The sequence below is a fragment of the Mustelus asterias genome, unplaced genomic scaffold, assembly GCF_964213995.1.
Source record: "Mustelus asterias unplaced genomic scaffold, sMusAst1.hap1.1 HAP1_SCAFFOLD_79, whole genome shotgun sequence".
NCBI lineage: Eukaryota > Metazoa > Chordata > Chondrichthyes > Carcharhiniformes > Triakidae > Mustelus > Mustelus asterias.
Genome location: NW_027590137.1, coordinates 970318 through 986993, shown reverse-complemented (window position 1 = coordinate 986993; position 16676 = coordinate 970318). Strand labels below are relative to the sequence as shown.

At 46.6% G+C, this 16676-nt stretch overlaps 2 protein-coding genes across 2 annotated transcripts in view; both read right to left on the bottom strand.

Annotated features, from left to right (window-relative positions):
* LOC144483839 (uncharacterized) overlaps positions 1 to 16676 on the bottom strand; it is a 259901-nt gene that overhangs the window by 16102 nt on the left and 227123 nt on the right. The window lies entirely within an intron of this gene.
* Positions 1 to 16676, bottom strand: part of LOC144483802 (uncharacterized) — a 186477-nt gene that overhangs the window by 83118 nt on the left and 86683 nt on the right. The window contains exon 7 of the mRNA XM_078202341.1: positions 8611 to 9193. Within this exon, the coding sequence (XP_078058467.1) occupies positions 8611 to 9193 (583 nt within the window). The remainder of the gene's footprint in view (positions 1 to 8610; positions 9194 to 16676) is intronic.

The following is a 16676-nucleotide window of genomic DNA, read 5'->3' as shown; positions in this document are numbered from 1 at the left end:
ACCAAATGGCAAGAAAGAACGCTTTAAATGGTGAATTCAGAAAGTTTATTAACGATTAAATATGTAAGAGAGAAGGATAAAAAAAGCAAAGAATCTATTAACAGTAAAAGGAGAAAGCTTAACTTGAACAATTGAACAGACTTCTCTCCATCCTTCTCAGACCAGGACAAAAAGTGACCGCTCCGAAAACATGGATAACTTGTAAAATCAACAGCTTTCAACACCTCTCTGTAGGGCACAGTGGTTAGCACTGCTGCCTCACAGCGCCTGGGACCCAGCTTGGGTCACTGTCTGTGCAGAGTTTGGATATTCTCCCCCTGTCTGTGTGGGTTTTCTCCCACAGACCAAAGGACTTGCTGGTTAGGTACATTGAGCATGCTAAATTCTCCTCAGTTTACCCGAACAGGCGCCAGAGTGTGGTGACTGGGGGATTTTCAGAGTAACTTCATTGCAGTGTGAATGTGTGACACTAATAAATAAATTTTAAAAAACCTTGAACTTTTAAAAACTTCTACCAAATTGGTTTCTTGAATCCCCTTTTTTATACTTCCAAAATGTAGAAAGCCCAGCTCAGCCAGTTGTTGGGAATTAGCCAATTGGTCTTTAACTTGTCAATAATGAAACTGGTTTGGTTTTTAGCTAGTTGCACACATTGTCTGAAATTTAAGACAATTCTTTCTCTCAAACGACATCTCTTAGCTTGGGGTAGCCTGAGTGTTGACCAATAATTGGTTAACATCAGTCATTCACTGTTGAGACATCTTGAACAGGAGCTGATTCATTCCCTCCAGTCAAGGTTAACAAAATATTAAAGTTTATTTATTAGTGTCACCAGTAGGCTTACGTTAACACTGCAATGAAGTTACTGTGAAAATCCCTAAGTTGCCACAGTTTGGCGTCTGATCGGTTACACTGATTGAGAATTTAACATGGCTAATGTACCTAACCAGCACGTCTTTTGGACTGTGGGAGGAAACTGGAGCACCCAGAGGAAACCCACGCAGGGGGGAGAACGTGCAGACTCCGCATAGTCACCCAAGCTGGGAATCGAACCCAGGTCCCTGGCACTGTGAGGCAGCAGTGCTAACCACTGTGGTACCGCGCCACGCGAACAAGTCTTGGTATCTGTTTTTTTTTATTCTGTTGGCCTCAGAAGGGAACATTTTATAATTCCCACAACATTTTAAACATTCTTTATATCTTTATATTTCTAAACGTGAAACTTTTGTGTTCAAATTTACATTTCCAGCCTAACATCTGTATTAATGAATCATTTATTCTTTAATTGTCTCTCAATTCAGGCTGTCCATTTAACTAATCTCCTGCTTTCCAAATGTGGGAACTTCACTCCACAAATAAGGTCGTCAAATGCATTGTTAAAAGCAGGATGTTCTTTATATAAATAAATAACAAAGTTTAAAAATCATTGGCAAACTAAAGGAAACAGGAGCATTGGAACCAGCCTGGACTTGCAGACTGAAACCCCGCCCAAAGCCCACACGTGCTCAGAAGGGAGAGAGGTTGAGAAGAACACTCTGTAACACTTCTCCTCCCCTTAAATTTCAATCCCCCATCAGGACAGAAATACAACAAAGTAATGTCTTTAAAAATACGGAAGTTTGTCAGGAGCTTTGTGGTTGCATTGCGACCTGTACAATACCACTGGTAAATCTTGTAATGGTGTTTCTGGAATGGGAGGTGAAGAGGTAGTTTGAGAATCTGTACATAAACATTCCTCTTCCACTCCCACAGCAGAGTCAACTGGCAAAGCTGGAACCACTTCCTGGTGAACATCCACAGCAGCATGACCCTCTGCCATGTTCTCAGTAATGGTTGCTGACTCTGAAACTGTTCCTGACTCGGGGTCACACCGCAAGCAAATATGGTCTTGGTGTCTGCGAACAACTCTTCCGTTTTACAGTCTCACCACCCAAGATACTGGACCACTTTGGTTTAAAATTATTCCCGGTAACCACCTTTGGTTACTCCCAAAATTTCTGATGTAAACCTGATCACCAAACCTGATCACCCGGTTTGAACTGCCTCTCTTTGGCGCGGTAGTCGTGTCCCTCCTTCTGCTTCTCTTGTCTCCTGCTCACTTTTGCTTGAGATCTGGATGAAGCAGATCCAGATGAGACTTCAGCCTTTTACCTAAAAATTCCACAGGAGAGAGTCCGGTTGTGGATTGTGGTGTGATGCGAAACTGGAACAAAAATCTTGAGAGCTTGTTCTTAAAGTATCGCCTGCCATTCTCTTCAATCCCTCCTTCAGAGTTTGAACCGCTCTTTCTGAGAGACCATTTGTAGCCAGATGAAACGGTGCAGTACGCACATGGCGTAGACCATTCCTTTACAGGAATTCCTGAAACACCTCACTTGTAAACAGAGTGTCGTTATCCGAAACAAGCCAATCTGGTAACCCAGGGCTTGTGAAAATTTGACAGAGCTTCTCTATTGTCACAGGAGCTGGAATATTACTCATGATCTGTGCTTCCAACCATTTTGAATGCACATTTACAATGACCAAACACATGTGATTCATGAAAGGCCCCCCCAAAGGCCACATTTAGTCTGGACCACGGCCTATCAGGCCACTCCCAAGGATGAAGTGGTAATGTACCCAGTGTGTTGTGAATGATTCAATCGACGAACAGTTTATTGAGTTACGCCAGCGGGGAGAAGCCACAGGGACTGACCATGTGCAACTCCACCCAACAAAGAATATAATCAATTCTTATCCAGTTACTCAGACCATCCTGGCGGGACACAATCCAATCAGAATGGTGATAGATTACATACATTATAGGTTCAATCAAAGTAGTAACTGGGCATTATGGGGCTTTGTGATCATCTCATGGACAGGTGCCCCCATCATGATGCTTTCCAGACCCCCCTTGGGGGGGGGGGGTCTTTCTTCGGCTTTCTTTGTCCATAGACTCCCTTAGTTAGAAATGGGGTGGATTAAAAGTTCTCAAATGGCTGTCAGCACCCTTCCTTTGTTTTAATCTAATGACCACATGGTCTGGGAACATTTCTATTTAATACTCTCTCTTTTTAAACTCTTTTCTTCAGTATCCAATTCCAGAATTTTCCTTTTCTTTGTGTTACTTGCGTTAGGAATAAATCTTTGGACCTGACAGGAAGTTTAACCCAAGATCAATCCAACACAGGATTGATCAGAATCATTTCACATGTGTCAAATTTTAAATAACCATTACAAATTAATACTCTCATTCTCACATGGGTGAATTGTATCCGGATTAAAATTCCCACATGTTTAATAAAATATCCTGGAATCCTGTCTCTGGCTCCAGGTTCATAACTTCTGAACAAAAAAGTTTTATTAATCACACTTCCTTTTTTAAAAATCTGTTTGATTTAAATCACAGACAGAAAACCTCAAAACTTGAAGTGTTCAACCCACAAATATCATCACACACAAACAGAGAAACTTCGCATGTGCTTTACAACAATAAGCAGGATGAATTACTTAAGCGTTCTTGTGATCCTGTTTTTAAACTTCCAAAAATGCCTTTAATTAAAGACTCAAGGTAAGGTTAATTCTCCAGAAAGATAAACCTTAACAAATGTAGCCCAAAACAATGATAAAACACATCTACAAACATACACATAAAGCAAACAAAACACACAGATTCTCACAGCTCGTAAATTTCAAACAATGAATCCTCAGCATTCTCTCTCGCAGCGATAGCTTCTTAAAGCGACAGAGCACTACAAGCTCACAACTCCTTGATTAAAATAAGATACAAGATCCTTCATTATAACTTAACCTTTTTTAAGCCAACTTACAAGGATTGATTTGGAGGCAACATCTTTGTTGATTTAAAGTCCCAAACACGCTACCACCGGCAAAATCTTTGTTCTTTATCTGGGGATAAAATTCTCAGTTATTCCAAATTCCTCCAGGCGATGCTTAATATTTCCGCATTTAACTTATTCCCAGAAATCTTCAATTATAAACTAAAATAGACACATGAGTTTCCGGGCAGTCACAGGAATATGGTCAAGATAGTCCAGTCCCACAATGCCTCACATTCAGTCTGCAGTCCTTCAATTATAACAGAATATGTGGCTGTATGTAGCTGCCTCGGCCATGGTCAACCCCAAGGGTGCCTTCTTGAACTGCTGCAATGCCTGAGGTGTACGTACACCCACAGTGCTGTTAGGAAGGGACTTCCAGTTACTGAGAAAGACAAGAGATGAAATTGCTGGGCCTCTAACAGAAATCTTTGTTTCTTCATTGGACACAGGTGAGGTCCCAGAGGATTGGAGGATAGCAAATGTGGTCCCGTTATTTAAGAAGGGTAGCAAGGATAACCTGGACAATTATAGGTCAGTGAGCTTGACGTCCGTGGTAGGGAAATTGTTGGAGAAGATTCTTAGAGATCGGATCTATACACATTTAGAACTGAATAATCTCATTAGCGATAGACAACATGGTTTTGTACGAGGGAAATTTGGTTGAGTTTTTTGAGGAGGTGACAAAAATGATTGACAAGTGAAGGGCCGTGGATGTCGTCTATGTGGATTTTTGTAAAGCATTTGACAAGGTCCCTCATGGCAGGCTGGTGCAAAAGGTTAAACCTCACGCGATCAAAGGTGAACTAGCGAGATGGGTACAGAACTGGCTTAGCCATAGAAGACAGAGGGTAGCAGTGGAGGGGTCTTTTTCTGATTGGAGGGCTGTGACTAGGGTGTTCACAGTAAGAGTTTTAACAACACCAGGTTAAAGTCCAACAGGTTGATTTGGTAGCAAATGCCATTAGCTTTCGGAGCGCAGATAGTGAGGAACATTGTCAGAGGCGACAGAAGGATATCGATAGGCTGGAAATTTGGGCAAAGAAATGGCAGATGGAGTTCAATCCAGATAAATGCGAAGTGATGCATTTTGGTAGAACTAACATAGGGGGGAACTATACGATAAATGGCAGAACCATAAAAGGTGTAGATACGCAGAGGGACCTGGGTGTGCAAGTCCACAGATCCTTGAAGGTGACGTCACAGGTGGAGAAGGTAGTGAATAAGACATATGGCATGCTTGCCTTTATAGGACGGGGCATAGAGTATAAAAGTTGGGGTCTGATGTTGCAGTTGTATAGAACGTTGGTTTGGCCGCATTTGGAATACTGCACCCAGTTCTGGTCGCCACACTACCGGAAGGACGTGGAGGCTTTAGAGAGAGCGCAGAGGAGGTTTACCAGGATGTTGCCTGGTATGGAAGGGCCTAGTTATGAGGAGAGATTGGGTAAACTGGGGTTGTTCTCACTGGAAAGACGGAGGATGAGGGGTGACCTAATAGAGGTGTATAAAATTATGAAAGGCATAGATAGGGTGAACGTGGGAAGCTTTTTCCCAGATCGGTGGTGACCTTCAAGAGGGGTCATAGGTTCAAGGTGAGGGGGGGGGCGGGGAGGTTTAACACGGATATCAGAGGGACGTATTTTACACAGAGGGTGGTGGGGGCCTGGAATGCGCTGCCGGGCAATGTGGTGCGCTGCCGGACACACTGGGAACATTTAAGACTTATCTAGATAGCCACAGGAACGGAGTGGGAATGGAGAGATACAAAAGAATGGTCTAGTTTGGACCAGGGAGCGGCGCGGGCTTGGAGAGCTGAAGGGCCTGTTCCTGTGCTGTATTGTTCTTTGTTCTTTGTTTGTTCGCTGCTCCTTCGTCAGATGGAGCAGGTGGTCGAAAGGAGCAGCGCTCCGAAAGCTAATGGCATTTGCTACCAAATAAACCTGTTGGACTTTAACCTGGTGTTGTTAAAACTCTTACTGTGTTTACCCCAGTCCAACGCCAGCATCTCCACATCATGACTCAGGTGTTCCGCAGGGCTCTGTACTGGGACCTCTGCTGTTTGTGATATATATAAATGATTTGGAAGAAGATGTTGCTGGGCTGATTAGTAAGCTTGCGGATGACACAAAGATTGCTGGAGTTGCGGATAGTGATGAACATTGTCAGAGAATACAGCAGGATATAGATAGGCCGGAACATTGGGCGGAGAAATGGCAGATGGAATTTAAGATGTGGAGATGCCGGCGTTGGACTGGGGGAAACACAGTAAGAAGTCTAACAACACCAGGTTAAAGTCCAACAGGTTTATTTGGTAGCAAAAGCCACTCGCTTTCAGAACAGGCTGTCCCTTCATCAGGTAGGTGGGAGTTCCAGATAAATGCGAAGTGATGCATTTTGGTAGATCTAATGCAGGGGGAGCTATACAATAAATGGCAGAACCATCAGGAGTATAGACACGCAGAGAGAATCCCTACAGCCAGTCAGGTCTTAAAGATACAGACAGATACTAGTGGTGTTCAGCAGGGCTCTGTACTGGGACCTCTGCTGTTTGTGATATATATAAATGATTTGGAAGATGTAGCTAGTCTGATTAGTAAGTTTGTGGACGACACAAAGATTGCTGGAGTTGCGGATAGTGATGAACATTGTCAGAGAATACAGCAGGATATAGATAGGCTGGAAAATTCGGCAGAGAAATGGCAGATGGAATTTAATCCAGATAAATGCGAAGTGATGCATTTTGCAGATCTAATGCAGGGGGGAGCTATACAATAAATGGCAGAACCATCAGGAGCAGAGACACGCAGAGGGATCTGGGTGTGCAAGTCCACAGATCCTTAAAGGTGGCAGCACAGGTGGAAAAGGTGGTGAAGAAGACATATGGCATGCTTGCCTTTATTGGACGGGCTTGGAGGGCCGAAGGGCCTGTTTCTGTGCTGTATTGTTCTTTGTACATATTCCAGACTTTCACTAGACTGTAGGTGGATACCAGATTGATATATTCCATTCAACCACACCCAAGGTGAGTTATTCCAATTCCTTTATTGTCCAGGACAATATATTCACAATATCTTTAAAACAGAAATTAAACATTCCCATTTGATTTCAGACAGTAACTTATTCTGTTAGTTTGTTCTTTATTGTCAATGTCAGGCTGGGGTTGTTCTCCTTGGAGCAAAGGAGGTTGAGGGGAGATTTGATAGAGGTGGACAAGATTCTGACAGGTTTAGATAAGGTGGACAAAGAAAAGCTGTTCCCATTCGCTGAAGGGACAAGGACGAGGAGGACACAGATTTCTTGTTTTCGGTCAGAGATGCAAGGAGGGGGGAGTGGGGGGGGCGGCAGATGTGAGGAAGAATATTTTGATGCAGCGAATGTTAATGACCTGGAACTCGCTGCCTACGAGGGTGGAGGAAGTGGAGACAATAAACAATTAAAAAGGAAATTGGATGGGCATTTGGGATGTTCCAAACAGAATGAAGAACAAAGAAAATTACAACACAGAAACAAGCCCTTTGGCCCTCCAAGCCTGCAGCAACCATGCTGCCCGTCTGAACTAAAACCCCCTACCTTTCCAGGGACCATATCCCTCTATTCCTATGCTATTCATATATTTGTCAAGACACATCTTAAAAGTCACTATCGTATCTGCTTCCACTACCTTCCCCGGCAACGAGTTCCAGGCACCCACCACCTTCTGTGTAAAAAACCTGCCTTGTACATCTCCTTTAAACCTTGCCCCTCGCACCTTAAACCTATGCCCCTAGTAATTGACTTTTCCACCCTGGGAAAAAGCTTCTGATTATCCACTCTGTCCATGCCCCTCATAATCTTGTAGACTTCTATCAGGTCGCCCCCCGCTCAACCTCCGTTGTTCCAGTGAGAACAAACCAAGTTTCTCCAACCTCTCCTCATAGCTAATGCCCTCCACACCAGGCAACATCCTGATAAATATTTTCCGTACCCTCTCCAAAGCCTCCACATCCTTCTGGTAGTGTGGTGACCAGAATTGAACACTAAATTCCAAGTGCGGTCCAACTAAGGTTCTATAAAGCTGCAACATGTTTACCAATTTTTAAACTCAATGCCCTGGCCGATGAAGGCAAGCATGCCGTATGCCTTCTTGATTATCTTCTCCACCTGCATTGCCACTTTCAATGACCTGTGTACCTGTACACCCAGATCCCTCTGCCTATGAATACTCTTAAGGGTTCTGCCATTTACTGTATATTTCCCATCTGTAATAGACCTTCCAAAATGCATTACCTCACATTTGTCCGGATTAAACTTCATCTGCCATCTCTCCGCCCAAGTCTCCAACTGATCTAAATCCTGCTGTATCCTCTGCCGGTCCCCATCGCTATCCGCAATTCCACCAACCTTTGTGTCGTTCACAAACTTACCAATCAAACCAGTTACATTTTCCTCCAAATCATTTATATATATTACAACAGCAAAGGTCCCAGCACTGATCCCTGAGGAATGTCACTTGTCACAGCCCTCCATTCAGAAAGGTACCTTTGCATTGCCAACCTGTTTTCTTCTGACTAAATATCTCTGAACTTCCTGTCACTCTGTGATCCTTGTGACATTTGAAACCAGGTATTCGCAAAAAGACTCAAAGAGCATCAGCCCACTGGAGGCAGAGACCAGCCAGTCCATCACAAAGAAACCCTCTGACCCTTCCCATTGACCAACTGTGAGAATGAACAAAATGCAGTCCTGGATGCAACTGAGAGCAGAAACAATAGCAGCAGAATCCAACCTCTGTCATCACTCGTGAACTTGCTGGTGTCTCAGCAGCCGGGATGAAACGCTGAAACCCTTCCCACACTGAGAGCAAGTGAACGGTCTCTCCCCAGTGTGAACTCGCTGGTGTGCCCACAGCTCGGATGACTGAGCGAATCCCTTCCCACACTGAGAGCAGGTGAACGGCCTCTCCCCAGTGTGAACTCGCTGGTGCTTCTGAAGGTTGGATAACTGAGTGAATCCCTTCCCACACTGAGAGCAGGTGAACGGCCTCTCCCCAGTGTGAATTCGCTGGTGTGCCCGCAGCTCGGATGACCGAGTGAATCCCTTCCCACACTGAGAGCAGGTGAATGGCCTCTCCCCAGTGTGAACTCGCTGGTGTGTCTGCAGGCTGGATAACTGAGTGAATCCCTTCCCACACAGAGAGCAGATGAACGGCCTCTCCCCAGTGTGAACTCGCTGGTGTTTCTGCAGGCTGGATGACCGAGTGAATCCCTTCCCACACTGAGAGCAGGTGAACGGCCTCTCCCCAGTGTGAACTTGCTGGTGTGACTGCAGATTGGATGACTGAGTGAATCGCTTCCCACATTGAGAGCAGCTGAATGGTCTCTCCCCAGTGTGAACTCGCTGGTGTATCCGTAAGCTGGAGAACTGATTAAATCCCTTCTCACACTGAGAGCAGATGAACAGCTTCTCCCCAGTGTGACTGCGCCGATGAGCTTCCAGCTCTGATGGGGCTCTGTATCCCTTCCCACAGTCCACACATTTCCATGGTTTCTCCATGGTGCAGGTGTCCTTATCTCTTTCTAGGGTGGACAATTAGTTGAAACTTCGTCCACACACAGAACAAGATTACAGTCTCTCCCCGCTGTGAATGGTGTGATATTTATTCAGACTGTGTAACTGGTTAAAGCTCTTTAGTCAGTGCATTGGAACACTCTCACTCAAGTGTGACAGTGTGTTGATGCTTTTTCACTCACACTGACATTTCAATTCTTTTCAAATCGACAGACTGGACAATTATTTCTCCTTCTGGATTCAAAGTCCGATGATATTGAGGTCCCAAGGAATATGACTCTGTCTGATCTAGACGTGACGTTTGAGATTTCGGCCTGTGATTCCTCTTTCAATATCCTGTAAAATGAGTTTCCAAAAGTCATCAGTGTCAGCACAGGATAGAAATTCAGAACAGACAATTTCTATGGAACATTCTTTCCTCTCTCATTCCCCAAAAGCTGTAAATCTCCATCCCACACACTCTCTCCCCATTCTCAGCAGGTCTGGCAGCATCTGTATGGAGAGAAAAGAACTGATGTTCCAGAGCTTTGACAAAGGGTCATTTAGACAAGAAACACCATTTTCTCTCTTGGTTTCAGATTCCAGCATCCGCAGTAATTTGCTTTTATAAGGCTGCAGATACCTCCTTCCCAAGGAACATGCGTGTGCCCAAGACATCACCACTTGGTTCCCTTATTTCTTTCGCACCCATGGTGCTCTCCGCAGTAAACACAGAGGAGAAGTATTCATTAAAAATCTCACCCATCTCCTGTGGCTCCACACACAGATGGCCAGACTGATTTTTAAGGGGATCTATTCTCTCTCTAGCCACCCTTTTACTCTTAATACAGCAAAAGAACCTCTTGGAATTTTCTTTAATCTTACCAGCCAGATACATATCATACCCTCTTTTTGTCCTCCTGATTTCCCTCTTCAGTATTTTCTTACACTTTTTATAGTCAGAGTGATTCACTTGTCCCCGATTGCCTAAACCCAATGTATGCTTCCTTCTTTTACCTCACCAGAGCCTCAATGTCCCTCGTCTGCCAGAGATCCCTAAATTTACCATTCTTTCCCTTCATCTTAACAGGAATATACTGCCCCTGGATTCTTGATATCACACTTTTAAAACCTCCCATTTGCCAGTCATTCCTTTCCCTTCAAACAAATTCACCTAATCGACATCTGCTAGATCCTGCCTAATGCCCACAAAAGTGGCCCTGCTCCAGTTCAGGGCCTTGACCTGTGGATCTGTCCTATTTTTTTTCCAGAACTATTTGGAAACTATTGGTGCTCCCAATAGTGCTCCCTGACTGACACTTCAGTCACTTGCTCCACCTCATTTCTTAACTGTCTAATAGAAAGTGAGTCCAGGAATTGATAATGAAAAATAAGGAGCTGGGAGATGAATTGAACAAGTATTTTGCCTCGGTGTTCACAATAGAGGATACAGTTCAAACTCAGAAACAGCTGGAAATCAGAAAACAGAAGTGTGGGATGAACTCTGAAAAAGCACAATTCCCAGGGAATTCCCTGACTTGTCCTCGGGTCCTGCTGGGCTTCATTCTCGGGTCTTAACAGAGTGAGATAGTTGATGTGTTGTTCAATTTTCTAAAATTCCCCATCGGGAATTGGATAAAGGGAAACCGGTGGGTGTGCTGTACTTAGATTTCCAGAAGACATTTGATGAGGTGCCACATGAAAGGTTATTGCAGCAAATAAAAATTCATGCTGCGGGGATAACATATTGGCGTGGATAGAAGATTGGCTCACAGCAAACAGTGGGCAGAAATGGATCATTTTCTGGTTTAAGAGAGAGAGAAACCTGGGCCAACCTTTCCAGAGTCTGCACCCTCCCTGGATTCACTTCCTTTCCCTTCAGTTGCTGCAAGTCCCCAATTTCCCCCAGAATGAGAAAAGAAATGGAAAGGGGGTTGAAAAGAAAGTGTTTTACTCACAGATGTTTGAGACAGGAGGAAGTTTGAGTCTGTCTGAAGATCAATCTTCATTCACACAAAGCCTGCGCTCTGATTGGCTGGAAGACCAGAGTCCTTCCAGTCCTCCAACTCTTCCCATTGGTCAACACCTGATCATGAAGATCAGAGGGTGGGTTCTCCCCTGCACATGCGCAGTCCCGGGGCCAGGGGGAGGGGGAGCTCACTGAGCAGCTTCTCGCTCTGGCCGGAGCCGTCAGCCGGTTGCCTGGAAACCTTGGCTCGATGTGGTGTAGGGGGAGGGGAACAATGGGTGGGGGCGGGGCACCCGGGTCCGCGCGCCCGGGCCTGCGCACTGGAACCCGGAGACGTCACCGCGGAGCGGAGTGATTCCTGTTGGCTGATTCAGGCAGGGCTCTATCGTGACGTCACAATGCGGAAGTTGTCCAATGAGCTTCAGAGTGAAACTTCCTCCTCTGGGCAACATCTGTGAGGAAATCAATGTTTCCCCCTTTCCATTTCTTTTCTCATTCTGGGGGAAATTGGGGACTTGCAGCAACTGAAGGGAATGAAGTGAATTCGGTCTGTATATTCCACACATTTTTACTCCAGTAATGTCGACAAAGCTCGGCACAACATCGTGGGCCGAAGGGCCTGTTCTGTGGTGTACTGTTCTTTGTTCGATGTTCTGTGTTCTATTTATCTGCCTGGCAGCCTGCATGGAAATTTTCAGCTCTCTGCGTCCAGGGCAGGAAGCAGTGAGCATGGATCTGTCAATCACACATGAGGACGGCCTTAACCGGGATCTTGGGTTCATGTCACACTCCCTGTAATCCCCACGACTTGCCTGGGCTTGCAAAATCTCACTAACTGTCCTGGCTGGAGACAATACACATCTCTTTAACCTGTGCTTAACCGTCTCTCCACTCACCTTGTCTGTACCTTTAAGACTTGATTACCTGTAAAGACTCGCATTCCAACCATTATCTTGTAAATTGAGTTTGTGTCTTTATATGCCCTGTTTGTGAACAGAACTCCCACTCACCTGATGAAGGAGCAGCACTCCAAAAACTAGTGGCTTATGCAACTAAATAAACCTGTTGGATTTTAACCTGGTGTTGTGAGACTTCTTACTGTGCTTACCCCAGTCCAACGCCGGCATCTCCACACTCTGAATGGAAACAGAGAGAAGTAGGAGAGGCGGAGGGGAGGAGAGAGATTTTATACATCTACAACTCAACAGGAACTTTGACAGAATTTCCAAACTCTGTGAACACCATCAGCTCCAAGTTCCTCTCCAACTCACACACCATCCTGACTTGTCTGACATCCAGTACTGAAAGAACAGAAATTTATTTCATATAAATACTGGGAAGACTGAACCCATTGTGTTCAGTCCCCACTACAAACTCCACTCCCTCGCCAACAACTTTATCTCTCCTCCTGGCAACTGTCTGAGGCTGAAGCAGGCTGTTCACAACCAGGGTGAAATAGTTCATCCCAACATGAGCTTCCAGCCACATGTCCACATCATCATCAAGACCACCTTCATTCATAGAAGCATTAATAGTAATTAATAATAATGAATAATAAAATACAGTGTAGAAGGAGGCCATTCAGCCCATCGGGCCTGCACCGACAACAATCCCATCCAGGCCCTATCCACATATTTACCTGTTAATCCCCCTGATACCAAGTGGCAATTTATCATGGCCAATCCGTCTAACCAGCACATCTTTGGACTGTGGAAGGAAACCGGAACACCCGGAGGAAAACCACACAGACACGGGGAGAATGAGGGCGGCACGGTAGCTCAGTGGTTAGCACTGCTGCTTCACAGCTCCAGGGTCCCGGGTTCGATTCCCGGCTCGGGTCACTGTCTGTGCGGAGTTTGCACGTTCTCCTCGTGTCTGCGTGGGTTTCCTCCGGGTGCTCCGGTTTCCTCCCACAGTCCAAAGATGTGCGGGTTAGGTTGATTGGCCAGGTTAAAAATTGCCCCGTGGAATCCTAAAATGCATATGTTAGAGGGATTAGCGGGTAAATAGTGGGGGTAGGGCCTGGGTGGGATTGTGGTCGGTGCAGACTCGATGGGCCAAATGGCTTCCTTCTGCACTGGAGGGATTCTATGATTCTATGAATGTAGAAACTCTGCACAGACAGTGACCCGAGGCTGGAATTGAACCCGAGTCCCTGGCGCTGTTAGGCAGCTGCACTAACCACTGTGCCACCGGGCCACATGTCAGTGCCATCGCCCAACTCCAGCCCAGTCTCAGCTCATCTGGAACCCTCATCCATTCCATTGTGACGTCACACTCTCACCCATTCCATTGTGATGTCACACCCTCACCAATTCCGTTGTGACGTCACACTCTCACCCATTCCGTTGTGACGTCACGCCCTCACCCATTCCATTGTGACGTCACACCCTCACCCATTCCGTTGTGACGTCACGCCCTCACCCATTCCATTGTGACGTCACACCCTCACCCATTCCATTGTGACGTCACACTCACCCATTCCATTGTGACCTCACACTCTCACCCATTCCATTGTGACATCAGGGCTTCACTCTCCAATCATAATCCCTGCCGGCCTCCCACATGCAGCCTCAATGGCGGCAGTCAGCCCGGGTCTAACACTACAAGCTGCCGCTCCATTTGGTACAAAGGGGGGGACCGGGAAGTTCATTTCCGGGGTTTGGGTTTGAACAACATGTTTACAAAGTCTCTCCACCCACCCGCCACATTTATCATTCCCCGCGCGCCGCCCTCTACCTGGTATTGATCTCGCTTCCAAACTAAAACCGTCTGTCCGTTGCCATTACCTGCACTGCGCATGCTTCAGTCGCAGCCCGGCCCCGCCTCTCATTCACTCCGATTGGTTGGAGGACCAGCCGCTCTCGCTCGGTCCTCCAGCCCCGCCCCCTCTTCCTATTGGTTCAGAGTTGCTGTCAATCAGCCCCGGGCATTGTGATGTGGAGCATGCGCAGTCTCATTGCTGTCCTTGGCGCTTGTTTGTCCCCGAGAAGCGGAGTCAGCGTTAGGCGGTGGCTGGGAGGATTTGGAAACACTTTGTGGATCCGCAAACCCTTCAGAATCATTGTCAGCTCCCTGGTTTGCAGCTGCGGGGCTTCTCCCTCCCTCCCGGGAACAGGCCCAGGTTAACGGCCCCATCCTGGCTCAGCCACTGGAGGATGGTTCACATCAGAGGATGGGGGAGGGGGCAATAAATAAGAGGTTACACTTTGGCCTCAAATCAATGAGGACTCTGATCTCTGGGAAGGAAGGAAACCCTGGGAGGTGGGCGGGGAGGATTCACAATCACCCGCTGGAGGCCCCAACACCCCCAGTAAAAAGCTGCAGCTCCCTGCAAGGGACCAGGAGAGAAAATAATTGATTTTATTTTCACTCTGTACAAAAGAGAACTGAACCCAGCCAGAATAGAGGGTGGGAGAAAAGATTTGTGTAGATATTTCACACTGGGTTTGCCAGGCTGACCAACTCTCTCAGAGAAAATGAAAGGACATCCTTCATGAGTCTGTCGGAGCAGGTGAGCAGTATTGTGTGCGGTGCTGCTGGAACTGCGAGGGTGGACAGGGGCTGGTTGGCAGCCAGAACAGTTGGAAGAGGGTGCTGCACAGATCCATCTTATGGGTGAAACAGCGCCCATACGCCATGCAGCCTGGCACACTGGACTCAAACACGGGACAATCCATTGAAATATGAGCTGGTTGGTCAGTGTGGGAGTTGGTTGCAGGACAGGGAGGAGGGAAAGTGTTCAGGATGAGGATTTACTGCTGCACAGGAACAAGTGAGGAAACGATGTTCCACAGAACATAGTTCCAAATTCCAGTATCCGCAGTGATTTGCTTTGATTCCAAATAAACTTATTGGACTTTAACCTGGTGTTCTGAGACTTCTTACTGTGCAAACTCCACATAGACAGTCACCCACCGCTGGAATCGAACCCAGACTCAATGAGGCAGCAGTGCTAACCGCTGTGTCACAGTGAAGGGAGTTTGCCGCAAATTTCGGGTGATAACAATGGGCTGGATGTTGCTCAGAATGTGGAGCACTGCAGCAAAGTACAGACAGACAGAGACAGAGCAGCAAACTGGACTGAGAAATGGAGTCTGCAGACTGGAACTGGCAGCATGAGGAGAGGTTATTTAGTCTAACACTCACAGCAATCTACAACCCACCCGCATTATCGAGACAGTGAGACAGAGATTACAAACACTCACCAACACAGCTCCACTGAAACGTCCCAGGAAAAAGGGGGAACCTGTGGCAGTTCCTGTCCTGAAATAGCCCCAGGACTGTCACTCAAACCCCCAACCCGGCCCAGTTCACAGCTCAGCCTCTCAGTTTGCAGCTTCCTGCACCTTGAGCCAACCCTGCCCAGGTGTGGGAGGGATGTGGAACCACAGAGTGGGGGAAGGGGTGACCACCTGCGGTGCCCCAAATAGTTTCTCCTTCCCCTCCCCCTTGGCTCTCTAAGGTCTGAATGTGGATGTGTTGATGGACATTGCAGAGCCTCACTGAGCTTATCCTGGGTCACCCCCTCCCCCTGGGTTCAGTGTGTTCAGTTCGCTGCTTCTTTCCCTGCTGAACCTTCAGTTAATCAAAAACAGAAAGTGCTGGAAAACCTCAGCAGGTCTGATCGCATCTGTGATCATCCAGACTGGAAGCATTAACTCCATTCTCTCTCCACAGATGCTGTCAGACCTGCTGAGATTTTCCAGCATTTTCTGTTTCTGTTTCAGATTCCAGCATCCGCAGTATTTTGCTTTTATCTTCATTTAAACAAGCATTCTTTGATGGCCTTTACCCTCCGTGCTCCTTTCCAGAGCTTCCCACCTTCTGCTATTGTCCCTGACTCCCACATTAACTGTCATTCCTTCCCTTTATCCTGCTCACATCCCGCTCGAAACTCAGGCTCAGAGTTTTACCGCCATCTCCCCCTCCCCCAGCTCCCACATCCCAACACCCGGAATCTCTAACCCAGCGGTTCCAGTTTGTCTGGTTTGAGTTCAGATTTGCCGCAGCACCGACAGGATTTCACTTCAAACCAGCCGGAACTGACTGCTCACAAATCCCAAAATGTTTCTCCAGCAGCCCGGGCTTGTTAATGTTGTTTAAAGTCAGCGCCCAAATGCAGTTACTCTCCTCAGTTTAAAAAACTTCTCCGTTTAATCCAAAGTATTATTCGCAGCAGACATAAACACAAAATTGTGAACGTTACCCACCGCTCCGCGCCCCCCCCCCCCCCCGCCCGCCCCCAACTCCCCCCGCCCCCCCAACCAGACCCGAGCTGGGGTGTCCTGAGTAAGTGACATCTGTTTCGGGTGTGACAATTCTTACACATTCTCTGGTTGACATCAAACGGAAAACGC